Source organism: Somniosus microcephalus, chromosome 7, assembly GCF_052327205.1.
Source record: "Somniosus microcephalus isolate GS21.2 chromosome 7, FLI_Smic_1.0, whole genome shotgun sequence".
Taxonomy (NCBI): Eukaryota; Metazoa; Chordata; class Chondrichthyes; order Squaliformes; family Somniosidae; genus Somniosus; species Somniosus microcephalus.
The window spans coordinates 111,029,733-111,050,660 of NC_140993.1; the positions used below are offsets into that span (position 1 = coordinate 111,029,733).

Sequence of the window (20,928 nt, forward strand, 5' to 3'; positions counted from 1 at the left end):
TGTCTCTATGGCTTGAGCAAGTTCCAATGCTTTTTCATAAGTAAGCCCAGTCTCGGATAATAATCTGCGCTGCATTCGGTCGTCCATTATTCCGCAAACTAGCCTATCTCTCAGCATTTCCTTCAGGTTGTTCCCATAATTGCAATCTTGTGCCAATTTACGCAACACCGCTACATAGTCCATTACACTTGTAATGTATATACCTTTATAAGGGGGGACCTATCTTTTACAGCTCATGTATACTGCAGTACCGGCAGTGAACGCACCTGTATATAGCACTGAGTAGTAATCTGTACAGATCAGTTCCCGTGTGAGCCACGTTGAGTAAACACCTGTTGTACCGTTCTCCTGCAGTCTGTGTCTTATTATACACAGACACAACATTGGCGACAGGGCAAGTTCGAACCTACCTGCAACTCTGCATCACCTCCCGGGGATTCGTTCCTGGAGATCAGTGGATTGGAGGTCAAGGCCAGAGACTCGGGCGTCGACCACGGGCAACCGCCCAGACATCCAGCAGAGACTCGAGAATTGCGGGGGAGGCTGTCGAGAGCCAGGCTTGGCTTTCCAGTCGAGGTGGTCCAGCGAAACGGGCTGGCAACAGGTAGTGCGCAGACCCTTCCCGGACAGCGGCGGGTTAGATCCCGACCGAGCGGCACAGCAAAGGGCCGAGCAGCGTCGACGGGGGAGAGTGAGAGAGGGTAGAGTGCACAGGGTGCAGCCGGTGTTCAGGGGCCGTGCAGCATTGAAGAGAGGGAGAGAGAGACGCGTAGAAACCCGCGAGGCGCCACCATTGCCACGAGGACCGCCGAGAGCGGCATTGGCAGCAGCGCAGGAGAAGCGCGCGAAACCTACAGGGCGCCGCCATTGCCACGAGAACCGCTGGGAGCGGCGTTGGCAGCAGCAGGGGAGGAAGGAAAGCGCGGGAGACGCCATTTTAAGCCATTGGGAGATGCCATTTTAAACCACACCCAAAATGCCGAAGAGTGGCAGTATCTGGGGCAGGAGGGAGCTGTTCCGTTGGGACGGGCCTCACTTGGTCAGTGCTGGGACTAGAGTCCTGGCGGATCATATAACTAGGGCTGTAGAGAGGGCTTTAAACTAACTAGTGGGGGGGAGGTTCCTAGAGAGCAAAAAAAAATGACAACAGAGAAGGTAATAGACTTAGGTAGCAGTGGGGAACTTAAAAACCAGAGCGTGTCAGGAAGGGGCAGAAGGTATAGAGTAAAAGGTAAAGTAATAAAAAGGGCAAAAGCAGGAACTAAGTGTCACAAAACATCTTTGAAAATTCTCTATCTGAATGCACGTAGCATTCGTAACAAAATAGATGAGTTAATGGCACAAATAACTACATATGGGTATGATCTTGTGGCCATTACAGAAACATGGCTGCAGGGTGACAATGCCTGGGAATTAAACATACCAGGTTATTTAACGATCAGGAAGGACAGGCAGGAAGGAAGGGGAGGTGGGGTGGCTATGTTAATAAAGGAAGGAATCACTGTAATACAGAGAAATGATATTGGGTCAAAAGATCAGGATAATGAAACAGTTTGGGTGGAGGTAAGGAATAATAAGGGGAAAAAAAAACTAGTGGGCGTAGTCTATAGGCCTCCGAACAGTGGCAACTCTGTTGGACGGAGTATCAATCAGGAAATAGTTGAGGCTTGTAATAAGGGAACATCTATAATTATGGGGGATTTCAACTATCATATTAATTGGACAAATCAAATTGGGCAGAGCAGCCTTGAAGATGAGTTCATTGGGTTTCTTGAGCAGTATGTAACTGAACCGACCAGGGGGCAAGCAACCTTAGATCTGGTCCTGTGTAACGAGACGGGATTAATTAAAAATGTCCTAGTAAAGGATCCCCTTGGAATGAGTGACCATAACATGGTTGAATTCCATATTCAATTAGAGGGTGAGAAGGTTGGATCTCAAACAAGCATGCTAAGCTTGAATAAAGGAGACTATGAAGGTATGAGAGCGGAATTGAGTAGAGTGGATTGGGAAAATAGATTAAAGGGTAAGACGATACATGATCAGTGGTGTACATTCAAGGAGTTACTTTACAACTTCCAAAAAAAATATATTCCACTGAGAAGAAAAGGGTGTAAAAGAAAAGACAGCCATCCGTGGCTAAGTAAAGAAATTAAGGATAGTATTCGACTAAAAACAAGGGCATATAAGTGTGGTAAACCACTGTTTGTATTCCACTGTGTACATGTCTGTACATGCCTCGGCTGACTCCTCCCACGAGTCCAGGTATAAAGGTGACTGCTCCACAGTCCCTCTGTATTCTGGACTGGTCGACCACTCGAGGCACACCTTCATTCTCTTGTTAATAAAAGCCTGTTAGTTACTCGCTTAACCTCAGTCTTTTGAGTAATTGATAGCACATCAATTTTATTAACAAGATTTTTTATAATGGAGAAGATCCTCACACCAGCGTGCCTGGACTTAGACCATCGGGAGGCGGACGCATCCACCAAGTTTGCTCACTGGCTTAAGTGCTTTGAAAAATTCCTGATCGCCTCCGCTGCAACGGTCAAATCGGATGAGGACAAACTGGATGTCCTGATCTCCAAAGTGAACCACCGAGCATACTCAGTCATCCAGGACGCGACCTCATACACGGCTGCTCTCAAGCTCCTCAAGGACCAGTACATGCGCCCAGTGAACGAGGTGTACGCCAGGCACCTCCTGGGGAGTCGTAAACAACAACCTGGGGAATCGACCAAGGAATACTTTCAGGCACTGTCTGTGCTTGGCCGGGCCTGTGGTTGTAAGGATGTAAAGGCCGCCGTGTACACAGAGGAACTTATCCGGGACGCTTTTGTGGCGGGCCACAGGTCCAATTACACCCGACAGCGACTGTTGGAGCAGAGTGACCTCGACCTCAACAAGGCCTCTGAGCTCGCACTATCATTGGACGCAGCCTACCGGGGCATGGATGCCTACTCCTCTGCACCGTGGACGCCGCGGGGAACGACAGCCTGGGACACGGTAGGACCGTCTCATAGCGCCGTGCTACCCCAGCCACATCCCAGCAACGGCCCAACTACCGCAGCAGTGTCCCAAGGCCAGAAATGCTACTTCTGTGGCCAGGCCAAACACCCCAGAGCGCGCTGCCCGGCGAAAAATGCGATCTGCTTGGGCTGCGGGAAGAAGGGACACTACGCCAGCATCTGCAGGGCCAAAGCCACCCCGAACCCCAGCAGCGCCGCGTGTGGGCCGTGCGGGCCGCCATTTTGGGCCTCCCCAGCCATGTGCGAACCACCGGAACAGCAGCCATTTTGGACGCCTCCAGCCACATGGGGATCATGGACGCCGCCATCTTGGATGCCAGCCACCATCTTGGCCCCCAACACCGCCTCATCTGATACCCGCAACGACACACCGACCCCTATGCTGGCCTCCGTTACGCTGGACCAAGCGAGACCGCACCAACTGGCCCGGTCCACAATGGACATTAAGGTAAATGGTCACGAAAGAATCTGCCTTTTTGACTCTGGGAGCACGGAGAGCTTCATCCACCCCGACACGGTGCGGCGTTGCTCTCTCCCAGTCCTGCCTGCGCACCAGCGGATTTCTATGGCCTCCAAGTCCCAGTCGGCGGACATTGGCGGCTACTGCGTGGTGACACTCTTAGTAGACGGGACGGTGTACGATAATTTTAAACTTCTGGTCCTGCCCCACCTCTGCGCTGCCGTCCTACTGGGGTTAGATTTTCAGTGCCACCTTAAAAGTGTTACGATGGCATACGGTGAACCCCTCCCCCCACTCACAGTCTGCAGCCAGCAGCTTCCAAATTGCCCGCCGCGCACCAGGTGCAACCTCTCCACACTCAGAGTCACCCCCCCCCCCACTGTTTGCTAACCTCACCCCCGACTGTAAGCCCATCGCCACAAAGAGCAGGCGATACAGTGCCGGGGACAGGGTTTTCATTAAAACCGAAGTGGAGCGGCTCCTGAAGGAGGGGATTATTGAGGGCAGCACCAGCCCCTGGCGAGCCCAGGTTGTGGTCGTTAAGACCGGCGAGAAGCAGCGCCTGGTCATCGACTACAGCCAGACAATAAATCGCTACACCCTGCTGGACGCTTACCCACTCCCCCGCATAGCTGATATGGTCAACCAGATCGCGCAGTACCGCGTCTTCTCGACCATTGACCTGAAATCAGCGTACCACCAGCTCCCTATCCGCCCTGAGGACCGCCAGTATACTGCCTTTGAGGCAAACGGCCGCCTCTACCACTTCCTTAGGGTTCCCTTTGGCGTCACCAACGGGGTCTCCGTCTTCCAAAGGGAGATGGACCGGATGGTCGATCAAAATGCGTTGCAGGCCACTTTCCCATATCTGGACAATGTGACCATCTGCGGCCATGACTTGCAGGACCATGACGCAAACCTCGAAAAATTCCTCTGCACCGCCCATCTCCTGAACCTGACGTATAACAAGGTGAAGTGCATATTCCGCACAACCCGCCTCGCCATCCTTGGCTGTGTTGTGGAACACGGAGTCATCGGTCCCGACCCCGACCGGATGCATCCCCTTATGGAACTCCCACTGCCCCACTGCCTCAAGGCCCTGAAGAGGTGCCAAGGGTTTTTCTCCTATTACGCCCAGTGGGTCCCCTACTATGCGGACAAGGCCCGTCCGCTGATCAAGTCCACCTCTTTTCCCTTGACGGCAGAGGCCTGCTTAGCCTTCCACCGTATCAAGGAAGACATTGCCAAAGCCACCATGCACGCAGTGGACGAATCCATCCCCTTCCAGGTGGAAAGCGACGCGTCCGACTTTGCCCTGGCCGCTACCCTTAATCAGGCGGGGAGACCCGTGGCCTTCTTTTCACGAACCCTCCAGGGCCCGGAGACCAGACACTCCGCTGCTGAGAAGGAGGCCTAGGCTATTGTGGAGGCTGTGCATCATTGGAGGCACTACCTAGCTGGAAAACGATTTACCCTGCTCACTGACCAGCGTTCAGTTGCTTTTATGTTTAACAACAAGCAGAGGGGCAAAATCAAAAACGACAAGATCTTGAGGTGGAGAATCGAACTTTCCACCTACAATTACGAGATCTTGTACCGGCTCGGGAAGCTCAATGAACCCCCGGATGCTCTATCGCGTGGCAACTGCGCCAGCGCACAGATCGATAGACTGCGGGCCCTCCACAATGACCTCTGCCACCCGGGGGTCACCAGGTTCTTCCACTTCATCAAGGCCCGCAACCTGCCTTACTCCATTGAGGAGGTCAGGACCATGACCAGGAACTGCCAAGTCTGCGCTGAGTGCAAACCGCACTTTTATAGACCAGACAGGGCTCACCTGATAAAAGCCACTCGCTCCTTTGAGCGCCTGAGCGTCGATTTTAAAGGGCCTCTCCCCTCCTCCGACCGTAATGTGTACTTCCTCAACATTATTGATGAGTACTCCCGTTTCCCGTTCGCCATCCCCTGCCCGGACATGACCAGTGCCACGGTCATTAAATGTCTAAACGACCTCTTCACCCTGTTCGGTTTCCCCAGCTATATCCATAGCGACCGGGGCTCATCGTTTATGAGCGACGAACTCCGCCAGTACCTGCTCGCTAGGGGTATTGCCACAAGCAGGACCACCAGTTACAACCCCCGGGGGAACGGACAGGTGGAAAGAGAGAATGCGACAGTTTGGAAGGCAGCCCTGCTAGCCTTAAAGTCTAGGGGCCTTCCGACCTCCCGCTGGCAGGATGTGCTCCCCGATGTGCTCCACTCTATTCGGTCACTGCTCTGCACTGCCACTAACGCCACCCCTCATGAGAAAATGTTTGTCTTCCCAAGGAAGTCCACATCGGGGACATCGCTACCGCCATGGCTGACGTCCCCAGGGCCGGTCCTACTGAGAAGACACGTGAGGACCCATAAAACGGACCCCCTGGTCGAGAGGGTCGACCTCCTCCATGCCAACCCCCAGTACGCTTACATTGCGTACCCGGACGGGCGGGAGGACACAGTCTCCATACGAGACCTCGCACCCTCGGGGGCCCCAGTAACCCACTACCCACTACCACCCCCCCCCACGATCCAATATCCAACCCCAGCAGATGGCACGCCTGGGCCCCGTGACCCGCTCGACACCGAGGACTACACACCAGTGCCCCAGCCTACGCGGGACTCGATGCCGGAAGCTTCACTACCCCTGCCGTCGCCACGTCGATCACAGTGACAGACAAGACCTCCAGAGAGACTCCAATACACAAACTTTTAATACACTTCACCCCGCTGGACTCATTTTTAAACAAGGGGTGAATGTGGTAAACCACTGTTTGTATTCCACTGTGTACATGTCTGTACATGCCTCAGCTGACTCCTCCCACGAGTCCAGGTATAAAGGTGACTGCTCCACAGTCCCTCTGTATTCTGGACTGGTCGACCACTCGAGGCACACCTTCATTCTCTTGTTAATAAAAGCCTGTTAGTTACTCGCTTAACCTCAGTCTTTTGAGTAATTGATAGCGCATCAATAATGTAGCCAAATCTAGTGGGAGGATAGAGGATTGGGAAAACTTTAAAAGACAGCAAAAAATAACAAAAAGATTGATTAAGAAAGGGAAGATAGATTATGAAAGTAAATTAGCAAAAAATATAAAAACAGATAGTAAGAGTTTTTATAGTTATATAAAAAGAAAAAGGGTGGCTAAAGTAAATGTTGGTCCCGTGGAGGATGAGACCGGGAAATTAATGGTGGGAAATATGGAGATGGCAAAAACACTGAATGAATATTTTATATCAGTCTTTACAGTAGAAGACACTAAGAATATCCCAACACTGGACAAACAGGGGGCTATAGGGGGGGAGGAGCTAAACACGATCAAAATCACTAAGGAAGTGGTACTCGGTAAAATAATGGGACTCAAGGCGGATAAATCACCTGGACCTGATGGCTTATATCCTAGGGTCTTGAGGGAAGTGGCGGTAGGGATTGTGGATGCATTGGTAATAATTTTCCAAAACTCCCTGGACTCGGCAAAGGTCCCGGCAGACTGGAAAACTGCTAATGTAACACCCTTATTTAAAGAGGGCAGTAGACAGAAGGCTGGAAACTAAAGACCGGTTAGCCTAACATCTGTGGTAGGTAAAATTTTGGAGTCCATTATTAAGAAGACAGTAACATGACATTTGGACAATCATAATTTAATAGGACAAAGTCAGCATGGTTTTATGAAGGGGAAGTCATGTTTGACAAATTTGCTGGAGTTCTTTGAGGAAGTAACATATAGGGTGGATAAAGGGGAACCAGTGGACGTAGTGTATTTAGACTTCCAAAATCTATAGTAACGATTTGGAGGAGGGGACCGAGTGTAACCTATCAAAGTTTGCAGATGATACTAAGATGGGAGGGAAAGTAGTGAGTGAGGAGGACATAAAAAACCTGCAAGGGGACATCGACAGGCTAAGTAAGTGTGAGGTTATTCACTTTGGCAGGAAAAATCATAGAGCAAGTTATTATCTTAATGGAAAGAAACTGGAAAGTACTGAAGTACAAAGGGATCTGGGGGTCCTGGTGCACGAAACTCAAAAGGTTAGTATGCAGGTGCAGCAAGTGATTAAGAAGGCCAATGTGGAATGTTGGCTTTCATTGCTAGGGGGATAGAATATAAAAATAGGGAGGTATTGCTTCAGTTGTACAAGGTATTGGTGAGGCCGCACCTGGAATACTGCGTACAGTTTTGGTGTCCATACTTAAGAAAGGACATACTTGCTCTCGAGTCAGTACAAAGAAGGTTCACTCGGTTAATCCCGGGGATGAGGGGATGGACATATGAGGAGAGGTTGAGTAGATTGGGACTCTACTCATTGGAGTTCAGAAGAATGAGAGGCGATGTTATTGAAACATATAAGATTGTGAAGGGGTCGGATCGGGTGGATGCGGGGAAGATGTTCCCAATGATGGGTGAAACTAGAACTAGGGAGCATAGTCTTAGAATAAGGGGCTGCTCTTTCAAAACTGAGATGAGGAGGAACTACTTCACTCAGAGGGTGGTAGGTCCATGGAATATGCTGCCCCAAAAAGCTGTAGAAGCTACATCATTACATAAATTTAAAACAGAAATAGACAGTTTCCTAGAAGTAAAGGGAATTAAGGGTTACGGGGAGCGGGCAGGAATTTGGACATGAGTCTAGGTTCGGATCGGTCATGGCTCTGTGGGTAGCGGAGCGGGCCCAGGGGCCGTGTAGCCTGATCCTGCTCCTATTTCGTGTGTCTAATTCTGTTCGATTCAGGAGATGGTTCTGTGATAGTGGATTGGCGGTTAGGATCAGATCAGCCATGATGTTATTGAATGGCGGAGCAGGCTCGAGGGGCCGATTGGCCTACTCCTGCTCCTATTTCTTATGTTCTTATGTTCACCGCGTTTGACAATGAAGTCGAAGATTGGACTACATATGTCGAACGAATAGAGGTATACTGCAAGGCAAGTGAGGTGTCAGATGACAAGAAAGCGTCGGTATTGTTAAATTTAATGGGTGCAAAGATGTATGGTTTATTACGAAATCTAGTAACCCCAACGAAGCCAATGGAAAAGAGTTTTGAAAACAGAGTAACGATACTACAGGAACATTTAAACCCCACACCGCTGCTGATAGCAGAAAGATTCAAGTTTCACAAACGGAACCAGCATAAGGATGAAAGCAATGCTGATTATTTAACAGAACTGCGCAAACTATCGAAACACTGCCAGTTTGGAGCAGGACTGGCAGATACCTTAAGGGACAAGTTTGTGTGTGGGCGTCAAAGTGAAGGAACCCAGAAACGGCTTTTATCTGAAAAGGACCTTACGCTGGAAAGGCTTTCAGCATTGCGGTATCATATGAAGAAGCAGCACGGGGCGCTGCAGAGATACAACAGAGACTGCAAGAATATGGCACAAACAAAATGTCATATAGAACAGAGAAGTGCTATCGCTGCGGCAGAACAACACACGACCAGAATGATTGCTGGTTCAAAGACAAAGTGTGCAGACAGTGTGGAAAAGTAGGACACATAGCACGAGTCTGCAGGTCGGGAAAGAAAACCAGCAATAAGAAACCTACCAAAGAAAAGTACAAGAAGGTACATAAGATGACGGAGAATAGTTCAGACAAAGAAAAGAGTGATAACGACTCCGAAAGCAGGGAACTGAGTTGTCTGAAACTACATAATGTGATCACAACGGAGGATCACCGAACCATTTGGGTCACTCTCAAGATAGCAGGAGTCCAGGTAAAGATGGAATTGGACACAGGATCAGCCCTAACAGTCATAAACCGATGGGACTATGAGCGCCTAGTCTCACACATACCCTTCAGAGACACAAAAATTATTTTGAAGACGTACACGGGGCAAAAAGTTTACCCCAAAGGAAAAATAAGGGTGACCGTTATATATAACGGTAAGGAAACACCAAAACTAGACCTGTATGTATTGCAAGATGGAGGACCACCATTACTGGGACGTGAATGGATCCGGAAAATACAACTGGATTGGCATTCCATACAGGCACTGACTGTGGCTGACAAAAAGGATGACGACGTCACACCTGGGCGACTGTCAAAGATCCTAACTGACGTGAAAGAAGTGTTCCAGCAGGGACTCGGAACACTAAAAGGCATGACAGCGATGATTAAAATTGAAGAAAACGCAAGTCCAAAATTTTTTAAGGCCAGACCGGTACCTTATGCGATCCGCCCAGCCGCCGAAGCAGAGCTGGAGAGTCTGGAACGTTCAGGTGTACTGTCCAAGGTAGACTGGAGCGAGTGGGCTACACCCATCGTCCCTGTGATGAAAAAGTCGTTAAGCAGCACGCCTGGGGAACCAAGGAAGGTTCGCATCTGTGGGGGCTTTAAGGTAACAGTGAACCCGGTCCTTCACACCGTACAATATCCACTTCCACGGATTGAACATATTTTCACCTCACTATCTGGAGGGAAACGCTTCACTAAGATTGATCTGGCCCAGGCGTATCTGCAATTGGAGGTAGAAGAAGCATCAAAAAAATACCTCACAATCAACACCCATAAAGGTCTCTACCAATACAACCGGCTGGTATTCGGGGTAGCATCAGCTCCGGCTATTTGGCAGAGGGCAATGGAACAAGTCCTGCAAGGGATCCCAGGGACCCAGTGTTATTTGGACGACATCCTGGTCACAGGCGAAAGTGACAGTGATCACCTTGCCAACCTGGAGCAGGTGCTCACTAGATTGCAGGAATATGGGCTCCAAGCTAACCGCCCCAAATGCGAGCTTTTTAGAAAACAGATTTCGTATTGTGGTCACGTCATCGATAAAGAGGGGTTACATAATTCCCCAGAGAGGATTGAGGCTGTAGTCAAGGCTCCAGCACCGGAAAATATGTCACAACTGCGGTCGTTCCTCGGGCTGGTAAACTACTACCATAGGTTCTTGCCAAATTTGTCTACAATACTACACCCACTGAACACCCTACTGCAAACTGGGGTGCCATGGAAGTGGAGTGACGAATGTAGACAAGCTTTCCAGAAGAGCAAAACACTAATCACATCGAAAGAGGTATTGGCCCATTACAACCCAGCATTACCAATTCGGTTGGCATGTGATGCGTCACCCTACGGCATTGGAGCAGTGCTGTCGCACAAATTCTCGGACGGCTCAGAGAGGCCAATAGCATTTGCGTCACGATCACTTACCTCAGCCGAGCGTAACTACGCCCAGATTGACAGGGAGGCCCTCAGCCTAGTGTGGGGGGTGAAAAAGTTCAATCACTATCTGCACGGGCAGAAATTCACCTTGCTGACTGATCACCAGCCTCTTGTCTCCATTTTTAATCCAAAGAAGGGCGTTCCGGTGATGACTGCGTAACGACTACAAAGATGGTCACTTTTTCTAGGGGCGCACGACTATGAGATTGAATATAAGGGCACGAAACAGCATGGAAATGCTGATGGGCTATCACGCCTGCCACTGCCTACTGCGGAGGAAGCACCATCAGTGGATCCTGTCGAAATATTCCATTCGACTATAGTTGAATACCTACCAGTAACTAACGCTTGTATCGAAAAGGAAACCCGAAATGACCCGACACTGTCTCGGGTATATGATTTGACGGTGAAGGGATGGCCAGCACATGGCGACTCACTGTTGCCAGCATTCTCGACAAGGAGAGAACAGCTGTCAGTGTGCCGGGGGACCTTGATGTGTGGATCCCGAGTGGTAATTCCACCCAAGTTAAGGGATAGATTGCTCAATGAGCTTCATGAGGGTCATCTGGGAGGGGTAAAAATGAAAAGCCTAGCCAGGGCTTATGTGTGGTGGCCGGGAATCGAGAAACAAATCGAGGACCTGACCAAGAGCTGCTCAGGATGCCAGAAAGTCCAAAATGCACCACCGCAGGCCCCTCTACACCCATGGGAGTGGCCCTCATCTCCATGGCAACGGGTGCATATTGATTTTGCTGGTGCATTCATGGACTCAGTGTTTTTAATAGCCATGGATGCGCACTCGAAATGGCCTGAGGGCATCAAAATGTCCTCCACCACCACGGAGAAAACTATTGCAGTCTTATGGACCATTTTTGCCAGGAATGGCTTGCCAGAACAGATTTGCTCCGACAATGGACCACAGTTTGTGTCCGAAGAGTTCCGGAGGTTCTTGAAAAAGAATGGGGTAAGGCATTACGCATCTGCCCCGTATCATCCAGCCACAAATGGATTGGCTGAGAGGTTCGGACAAACCTTTAAGAAGGCAATAAAGGCTATGTACAATGACAACATTCCGCTGCAGCACAAGGTGGACAAGTTCCTGTTCGCCTACCGGAATGCGACACATGCAGTCACCAACCAGGCCCCAGCCATGATGTTCTTTAACCGAAGGTTAAGATCTCGCCTGGATTTGCTCAGACCAAACGTACGAAGAGATGTTGAGAGTAAGCAATTCCAGCACATCCATGAGAAGCCAACAAGGAGCTTCAATGTAGGGCAACCAGTCTTGGCCCGCGACTACCGAACAGAAAAATGGCAGCCAGGAACGATATGCACACGGCAGGGCCCACTAATGTACACAGTGGACGTAGGGGAGAGCATCGTGAGACGCCATGCTGACCAGATCCTAGAGTCACAGGAACAAGTCAACCCCATGCCTAGCCCATACGTACCTGGTGATGAACCCGACGTACAGGTCGCATCTACCCCAGAAACAGTAGCATCAGAAGCTGATGAACCAACTGACGACAGGGTGCCAGAATCGCCTCCGCACCAAGAGCAAGACACTCAGGAAAGGCGCTATCCAGAAAGGATCAGGAAGCCTCCCCAAAGACTGAATATATAAATAGACTATTTTCAGCTAATGTTGCATGTTAAAAGTGTTAATTGTAATTAGTTTGATATTTAATTGTTAAATGAGTGTTATGGTACTGTTAATCTAAAAGGGGAGGAATTGTAATGTTTAAGGGGGGAACTATCTTTTACAGCTCATGTATACTGCAGTACCGGCAGTGACCACACCTGTATATAGCACTGAGTAGTAATCTGTACAGATCAGTTCCCTTGTGAGCCACGTTGAGTAAACACCTGTTGTACCGTTCTGCTGCAGTCTGTGTCTTGTTATACACAGACACAACAACACTATCTTCCTCTTTCCTGTTCCTTGAATTTAACTTGAACCGCTGTACAATCTCACTAGGCTTAGGGTTGAAATGTTCTTTTAGCACAGCTACTAATTCAACAAGTGATTTGTCTCCAGGCTTTTCAGGACTGAGGAGGTTCTTCATGAAACTGTAGGTTTGGCTTCCCACTGAACTAAGTCGCCAAATGTGATAAATCCATGTAGTGAGACAAGGAACTCGAAGAGGCGAGGTATGAGGATTAAGACAAGTACTTTATTGAACGACTGCGAGACAACCAGGCAGGCCTGCTTCCAGGCATTGCACCTTTGCTCACCTTAGCAGGAAGCTAACCCCTGACCTTAACAGGAAGCAACCCCTGACCTTAGCACAGCATTGGCTACAGCACCACCTGGTGGATAACCTTAATCATAACATCCCAGATTACTATAAGTACCTTCACCACATGGACTGCAGCGGTTCAAGAAGGTGACTCACCACCACCACCTTCTCAAGGGCAATTTGGGATGGGCAATAAATGCTGGTCTTGCCATCGACGCCCACATCCCAGGAACGAACAAGAAAAAGTGGTAACTCTAGAAACATCAGCACAAGCCGCACAGAACACATAGTCCTGTTAACACACAACTCCAGTCCATGGACATATTGAGGAATGATCCTCTGCAGCTATACATCCTGGTGGCTGGATATCTGTCCGAGGGTTTGGCTTCCTGGGATACCTGCAGTTTCTCCTGCTGCAATAAATAAATCATAAAATTGGGAATCCTCATAGGGAAACATTTTATAGACTCTCCCTTCATTTTCTTCAAACAAGGAATAATCTTATCATGGGAGATTTCCAAATGAAACTAGGAACTTCCAAAATAAAGAGGAAGCAAGAACTTTGAGAAAAGGCCAATGGCCTCACGGCCTCTCCTGTCACTCTCCGAGGCCCCGCCCACCTGAGACGCAACAGGAAGACCCGCCCCGATCACCGGAAGTGTTTCGCCATCGTTCCGCGAGCTTCCGCGGAATGTTTTAAAACGGAGAGAAAGTTGGAGCGGCCTGAGAGTCAGTAGGTACAGTGGGCACTGGACCTGGCTAGGTCACAAGCAGCCATTCTGTTTATTAACCCGGCTTGGTGCTTGTCCAGGCCCGGGCTGACAGTCAGTGCGAGTCTCGGCCTGTCCTGTGTCTGGGGTTCTCCGCACTCGCCCTGGGAGGAATCCGGGGTTCAGTGACGCGACTGTCAGGGCGAGGACGGTGGTTTCTGTCAGATGTTGATTCTTATTGTTGATATTTGTCTCCTTTTGGGTTGCAGCGAATGAAGCGGTGCATTAGGAACCCATGAACTAAATCTCCTCGGTGGAAGTTCGACAGGAGCAGAGGTGCACGATTGCCAGGGCCCAGGATGCCAGCAGGTAAAGACAGGAGTAGCTGCACCACTCTGCTGTGCAATGGTCAAATATTTAAACAGCTCTCCGTACCCCTGGTGTTGCTTTATCGTGAATGACCGATGATTGGCGTATGTTCAAGGCAGTAATACTAAAGGAAGTTGGATTAATTGTATAAACCAACCTTACAGTTTACTAGGTTACCTAACCTGCTGCGGTGTTGCCTGAGGTCACTCTCGGCTATAAATGTGTATGAGTGCATTTTTAAAAATTCCAGTGCTTCATCTGTAGCTAGATAGATTGAAGCCTGTAAAACGTTCTTTTTTATATTTGTAATGTATACTTTTGAGTTGATGGGATAATTTGTCTTTGCTCCTTTCCTTTTGTGGTTGATATGTTCTTATGACTTCATTGAAAGATATTAGGTTATAAGGACACATCAACCACAAAGGAAAGGAGCAAATACAAATTATCCCATCAACACAAAACAGGATGTTATATACAGCCTTAACATTTCATTCTCTGTCTGTATGCATTTGTATTCATATTGTTCCTGGGCGAGGATACATTTTTGTTCGATTCTATTGAAAACGATTTACATTAAGTACAGCAGAAATTTAGAATGAAGGTTCTGTATGTGTCGATGCAGTAAGGCGGTATCTGCCTAGTTAATACTTCATAATTGGCTGTAGTTCACAATACACAAGTGCTTCTTAAAAGTTGTTTGAATTGGTTCATTCCTGGCTGTCCCTCTTGGCATGTTTTTATTAACTTAATATTTTAAACTTAATATACTAGTCTTGAGGTATCAAGTGTAATGTGTGATCTATTTGCTATTGTCATTTGATGCTTCAACTATATGTACATGTAAGGATATGAGTATTGTATCTAGTGATCTTGTAGAAGAAAAGTTATGATAGAAGAAGCATATTTGTTGTTTCAGCTAAGTTTTGGTCCATTGGTTCTGTTTGAGGAAAAAATTGAAGCTATCGTAACAATGCATAGTGGCAGAGTCAAGCAAATCTGATGTGATGTATTAAAAGGTCAATATTGAGCCAAAATAATCCTGCCATTTTGTAAATCATTGGTGCAACAGCATTGGAGACTGTACTGGTTGCCACAGTACAAACAAGATATGCAGCTATTGAAAGCATACAGAAGAGAGAAACCAGAATGGATGAAGGAATTGGATTATGAGGAGTGTAAAGTCCGCGCCTCAATAATACACGGACTTCGGGAGAACAGTTTAACAGGTACTTTACTGAACAGGAGGCAACGTCAGACTGAAATACAGAAGCCTGCTAGGGCCTTTTATACAGGGGTGGTCACTGCCGGTACTGCAGTCTAAAACCAGTTATTCCCTTAAAGGTACATACACAACAATTCCTCCCCTTTTAGATAAACAGTACATAACATTCATTTAACAACTAAATAATAACTAATTACAATTACAATTTTCTCGGTACTATATACATCAACTGAAATAATGATTTATAAGTTCAGTCTTTGAGGAGGCTTCCTGATCCTGACTGGATAGCGCCTTTCTCGAGTATCCTGTTCTTGCGGTGGAGTCGATTCTGGCTCATTGTCATTGGTTGGTTTGTCAGCTTCCAATACCACTGCTTCTGCGGTAGATGCAATTGTCATTGGTTGGTTCGTCAGCTTCCAATACCACTGCTTCTGAGGTAGATGCAATTGTCATTGGTTGGTTCGTCAGCTTCCAATACCACTGCTTCTGAGGTAGATGCAATCTGTACTTCGGGCTCATTATCAGGTGCACATGCTTGTGGTATAGGTTTGGCTTGTTCCTGTGACTCTAGAATCTGGTCAGCATGGCGTCTCACGATGCGCTCTCCAACGTCCACTGTGTACATTAGTGGTCCCTGCTGTGTGCATATCGTTCCTGGCTGCCATTTTTCTGTTCGGTAGTTGCGGGCCAAGACTGGTTGCCCTATCTTGAAGCTCCTGGTTGGCTTCTCATTTATGTGCTGGAACTGCTTATCCTCAACATCTCGCCTTCTGTTTGGTTTGAGCAAATCCAAGCGACATCTTAGCCTTCGGTTGAAAAACAGTACGGCTGGAGTTTGGTTGGTTACTGCATGTGTCGCATTCCGGTAAGCAAACAAGAAATTATCCACCTTGTGTTGTAGTGGTATGTTGTCATTATACATTGCCTTTATGGCCTTTTTTAAAGGTCTGAACAAACCTCTCGGCCAATCCATTTGTGGCTGGATGATATGGGGCAGATGTGTAATGTTTCACCCCATTATTCTTCAGGAACCTCCGGAAATCCTCAGACACAATCTGTGGGCCATTGTTGGAACAGATCTGTTCTGGCAACCCATTCCTTGCGAAGATGGTCCTTAGGACTGCAATAGTTTTCTCCGTGGTGGTGGAGGACATTTTAATGACCTCTGGCCATTTCGAATGGGCGTCCACAGCGATTAGGAACATTGAGTCCATAAATGGACCAGCAAAATCAATGTGTACCTGTTGCCATGGAGATGAGGGCCACTCCCATGGATGTAGCGGGGCCTGTGGTGGAGCGTTTTGGACCTTCTGGCATCCTGTGCATCTCTTGGTCATATCCTCGATTTCTTTATCGATTCCTGGCCACCACACAAATGCCCTGGCTAGGCTCTTCATTTTTACCCCTCCCAGATGACCCTCATGAAGCTCATTGAGCACTGAGCACTCTATCTCTCAACTTGTGTGGGATTACCACTCGGGATCCACACATCAAGGTCCCCCGGCACACTGACAGTTGTTCTCTCCTTGGCGAGAATGCTGGCAACAGTGAGTCGCCATATGCTGGCCATCCCTTCACCGTCAAATCATAGACCCGAGAGGGTGTCGGGTCATTTCGGGTTTCCTTCTCAATACTTGCGTTTGTAACAGGCAAACATTCGACTATGGTCGCATGGAATATCTCCACAGGGTCCACTGCAGGAGGTGCTTCCACCGTAGGCAACGGTAGGCGCGACAGCCCATCAGCGTTTCCATGCTGTTTCGTACCCTTGTACTCTGTCGTACTGATGTGCCCCTAGAAAAAGTGACCATCTTCGCAGCCGTTGCGCAGTCACCACCGGGACGCCCTTCTTTGGGTTAAAAATTGAGACCAGGGGCTGATGATCAGTCAGTAGGGTGAATTTCTGCCCGTGCAGATAGTGATTGAACTTCTTCACCCCCCCACACCAGGCTGAGGGCCTCCCTGTCAATCTGGGCGTAGTTACGCTCGGCTGAGGTTAGCAAGCGCGATGCAAAGGCTATTGGCCTCTCAACCGTCACAGAATTTGTGTGATAGCACCGCTCCAATGCCGTAAGGTGACGCATCACATGCCAACTGAATCGGTAGTGTTGGGTTGTAGTGGGCCAATACTTCTTTTGAAGTGATTAGGCATTTACGTTCCTGAAAGGCACGCTTACACTCATCACTCCATTTCCATGTTACTCCAGTTTGTAGCAGGGCGTTCAGTGGGTGCAGAATTGTAGATAAATTCGGCAAGAACTTATGGTAGTAGTTCACCAACCCGAGGAACGACCTTAGTTGCGACACATTTTCCGCTGCTGGAGCCTTGACTACAGCCTCAATCTTGTCTGGCGACTTATGCAACCCTTCTTCATCAATCATGTGGCCACAATACGAGATTTGTCTCCTGAAGAACTCGCATTTGGGGCGGTTGGCTCGTAGCCCATATTCCTGTAATCTCGTGAGCACCTGCTCCAGGTTGGCAAGGTGTTCACTGTCATTTTCGCCCGTAACTAGGATGTCGTCTAAATAACACTGGGTCCCCGGAATCCCTTGCAGGACTTGTTCCATCGCCCTCTGCCAAATAGCCGGGCTGATGCTACCCCGAATACCAGTCGATTGTACTAGTAAAGGCCTTTGTGAGTGTTTATCGTGAGGTATTTTCTAGATGCTTCTTCCACCTCCATTTGTAGATACGCTTGGGCCAGATCAATCTTTGTAAAACGTTTCCCTCCAGATAGTGAGGCGAAAATATCTTCTATCTGCGGAAGTGGATATTGTACTGTGTGCAGGACTGGGTTCACAGTCACCTTGAAGCCCCCACAGATGCGAACTTCCTTCGGCTCCCCAGGCGTGCTGCTCAATGCTTTCTTCATTACAGGAACGATGGGTGTGGCCCACTCGCTCCAGTCCACCTTGGACAGCACACCTGAACGTTCCAGACTCTCCAGTTCAGCTTCAACGGCTGGGCGGATCGCGCATGGCACCGGTCTGGCCTTAAAAATTTTTGGGGTTTGCGTTATCTTCAATCTTTATGGTTGCCATTACTCCTTTTAGAGTCCCAAGTCCTTGTTGGAACACCTCTTCCGCGTCAGATAGAATTTGTGACAGACGTCCAGGTGCGACGTCATCATCCTTTTTGTCAGTCACAGTTAGCGCCTGAATGGAATGCCAATCCAATTGTATTTTTCGGATCCATTCACGTCCCAATAATGGTGGTCCTCCATCTCGTAGTATATACATATATAGTTTCTGCGTTTCCTTGCCATTATATTTAACTGGCACCCTTATTTTTCCTCTGGGGTAAACCTTTTGCCCAGTGCATGTCTTCAATACAATGGACGTGTCCTTTTAAGGTATGTGTGAGAATAGCCGCTCATAGTCTTGTCGATTCATGACAGTTAGGGCTGATCCTGTGTCCAATTCAATCTTTACTGGGGACCCTGCTATCGTGAGGGTGACCCAAATGGTTCGGTGATCCTCCTTTGCGATCACGTTGTGTAACTTTAGACAACTTAGTCTCCTGCTCCTGGCGTCCTTATCACTCTCCTGATCTTCCGAACTACTGTCTGTCAATTTCTTTACTTTCCTGTACTGTTCTTTAGTAGTTCTTGTCGTGCTGGTTTTCTTTCCCGACCTGCAGACTCTTGCTATATGTCCCATTTTTCCGCATTGCCTGCATACTTTGTCCTTAAACCAGCAGTCCTTCTGCTCATGGGTTGTTCTGCCACAGCGATAGCACTTTTCTGCTCCATACGCCACTTTGTTAACGCTGTATTCTTGTGGTTTCTGTTGTATTTCCGCAGCTCCCCGTGCTGCTGCTTCGTAGGATACTGCCACGCTGAAAGCCTGTTCTAGCGTCAGGTCCTTTTTCGAAAGTAGTCTTCTGGGTTCCTTCACTCTGGAGCCCGCAGACAAACTTATCCCGCAAGGTGTCTGCCAGTCCTGCTCCGAACTGGCAGTGCTTCGATAACTTGCGTAGTTCCGTAAGATAGTCAGCATTGCTCTCATCTTTGTGCTGGTTTCTTTCATGGAACTTGAATCTGCTATCAGCAGTGGTGTAGGGCTTAGGTGTTCCTGTAAGATATGAACAATCTCCTCAACTTTTCTCCATTGGTTTAGCTGGGGTAATTAAATTCCGCAATAGGCCGTACGTACTCGCGCCCATCAGATTTAATAATACCGACGCCCTCTTTCCATCGGCCACCTCATTTGCCTTGCAGTACACTTCAATTCTTTCCACATACGTGGTCCAGTCTTCTACCTCGTTGTCGAAAACAGTGATGCTGCCACTTTTCGGCATCTTGGGCGATTTAAAATGGCGCCTCCTGCGCTTTTGCTTCTTCCCCAACGGGATAAAATGGCGCCTCCCGCGCTTTTGCTTCTTCCCCTTGCTGCCATGCTGCTCCTAGCATTCTACAGGGTAATGGCGGCTACCCACGGCTTCGGCGCGTCTCGCTTTCCTTCCCCCCCCCCCCCCTGTTTATTTTCTCCACTGCCCTGTTCTTGAGCACCGACCGCGCCCTGTGCGCTCCACCCTCCTTTTCCCGGCGATGCTGCGCGGCCCGTTTTGTAGAGCCGCTCGATCGAGCTTGAGCCCGCCGCAGTCCGGAAGGCTCAGCGCGCTACCTGCTACCAGCACGATTTGCTGGAACACCTTAACTGGGGAGCCAAGCACAGCTCTCCAGTCTCTCCCGCAATTCTCCGAACACCGATGAATTCTTTGGGCGGTTGCCCGCGGTTGACGCCCGTTGCTCAGACTACGACTGCCAAGAACCCTCCTCTCAGGGCGAGATCCCCGTGAGATGATGCCACACTGCAGGTGAGTTCGAACTTACTCGTCGCCACTGTAAAGTCCGCGCCTCAATAATACACGGACTTCGGGAGAACAGTTTAACAGGTACTTTACTGAACAGGAGGCAACGTCAGACTGAAATACAGAAGCCTGCTAGGGCCCTTTATACAGGGGTGGTCACTGCCGGTACTGCAGTCTAAAACCAGTTATTCCCTTAAAGGTACATACACAACAATTAGTGATTATGTAAATTGGGCATGTTCTCACTGGAAAAGAGAAGGTTGAGAGGTGGGTGGGACTCCTGTTTTTAGGATTCTAAAAGATCTAGATAATGTAGACCATGAGCTGTTTCACCTTATCCAGAACAGTAGAATCAGAGGACATGGCCTGTGTTTGAAGAGGGGTAAATTCAAAACTGCTCTGTGGAAACATTATTTCAGTGAGTGCATTTTCAAACTATGCAACAGGCTGCTCAGGCGATGGTAAAAGCAGCTAGCATGCAAATTACAGGTTTCTTTCATAAAATATTTTGGAATACAGTATACAAGAATAATTTGAGATGACATGAAGTGTAGTATGCTTGGGCGGAACAGGTGACTTTGGACCTAGATGCCAAAGCTTTCCACTGCTAGGGGCTTCCTCACCTTGTATCTGGGTCTATTGTAGGCTATAGAGATTGGCTACTATGATGGTCAACAACTGCAGCATTGTATCTTCTACCAGGATGGTAGAAGGCAAACTAAATGGACCTTGGTCTTTTTTTGTCTAGCAATTCCAATGTTCCGAATCTAAGGTTCTCTTTTTACTACATTAAAACCAGAAAAATACTGAGATAAGATGGGTTTATGTTTTGGATGTAGCCCCTTAGGACTGGATAAAGAAAAATTATGATCGAGTTGG

The 20,928-nt window shown here is 48.5% G+C and overlaps 1 protein-coding gene across 13 annotated transcripts in view; it reads left to right on the plus strand.

Moving 5' to 3' along the window:
* The first annotated feature begins 13,546 nt into the window (after window positions 1–13,546).
* The window catches only part of efr3a (EFR3 homolog A (S. cerevisiae)), a 278,874-nt gene continuing 271,492 nt past the window's right edge, over window positions 13,547–20,928 (plus strand). For 12 of the 13 annotated variants that reach the window (XM_085992836.1, XM_085992828.1, XM_085992830.1 and 9 more), the window contains exons 1-2: window positions 13,547–13,669; window positions 13,912–14,011. Coding sequence is in view for 1 of the 13 variants with exons in the window: in XM_085992843.1 (XP_085848969.1) it covers window positions 14,002–14,011 (10 nt within the window). In the remaining 12 variants the exon portion in view is untranslated. The remainder of the gene's footprint in view (window positions 13,670–13,911; window positions 14,012–20,928) is intronic. The other variant, XM_085992829.1, reaches the window with a different exon arrangement.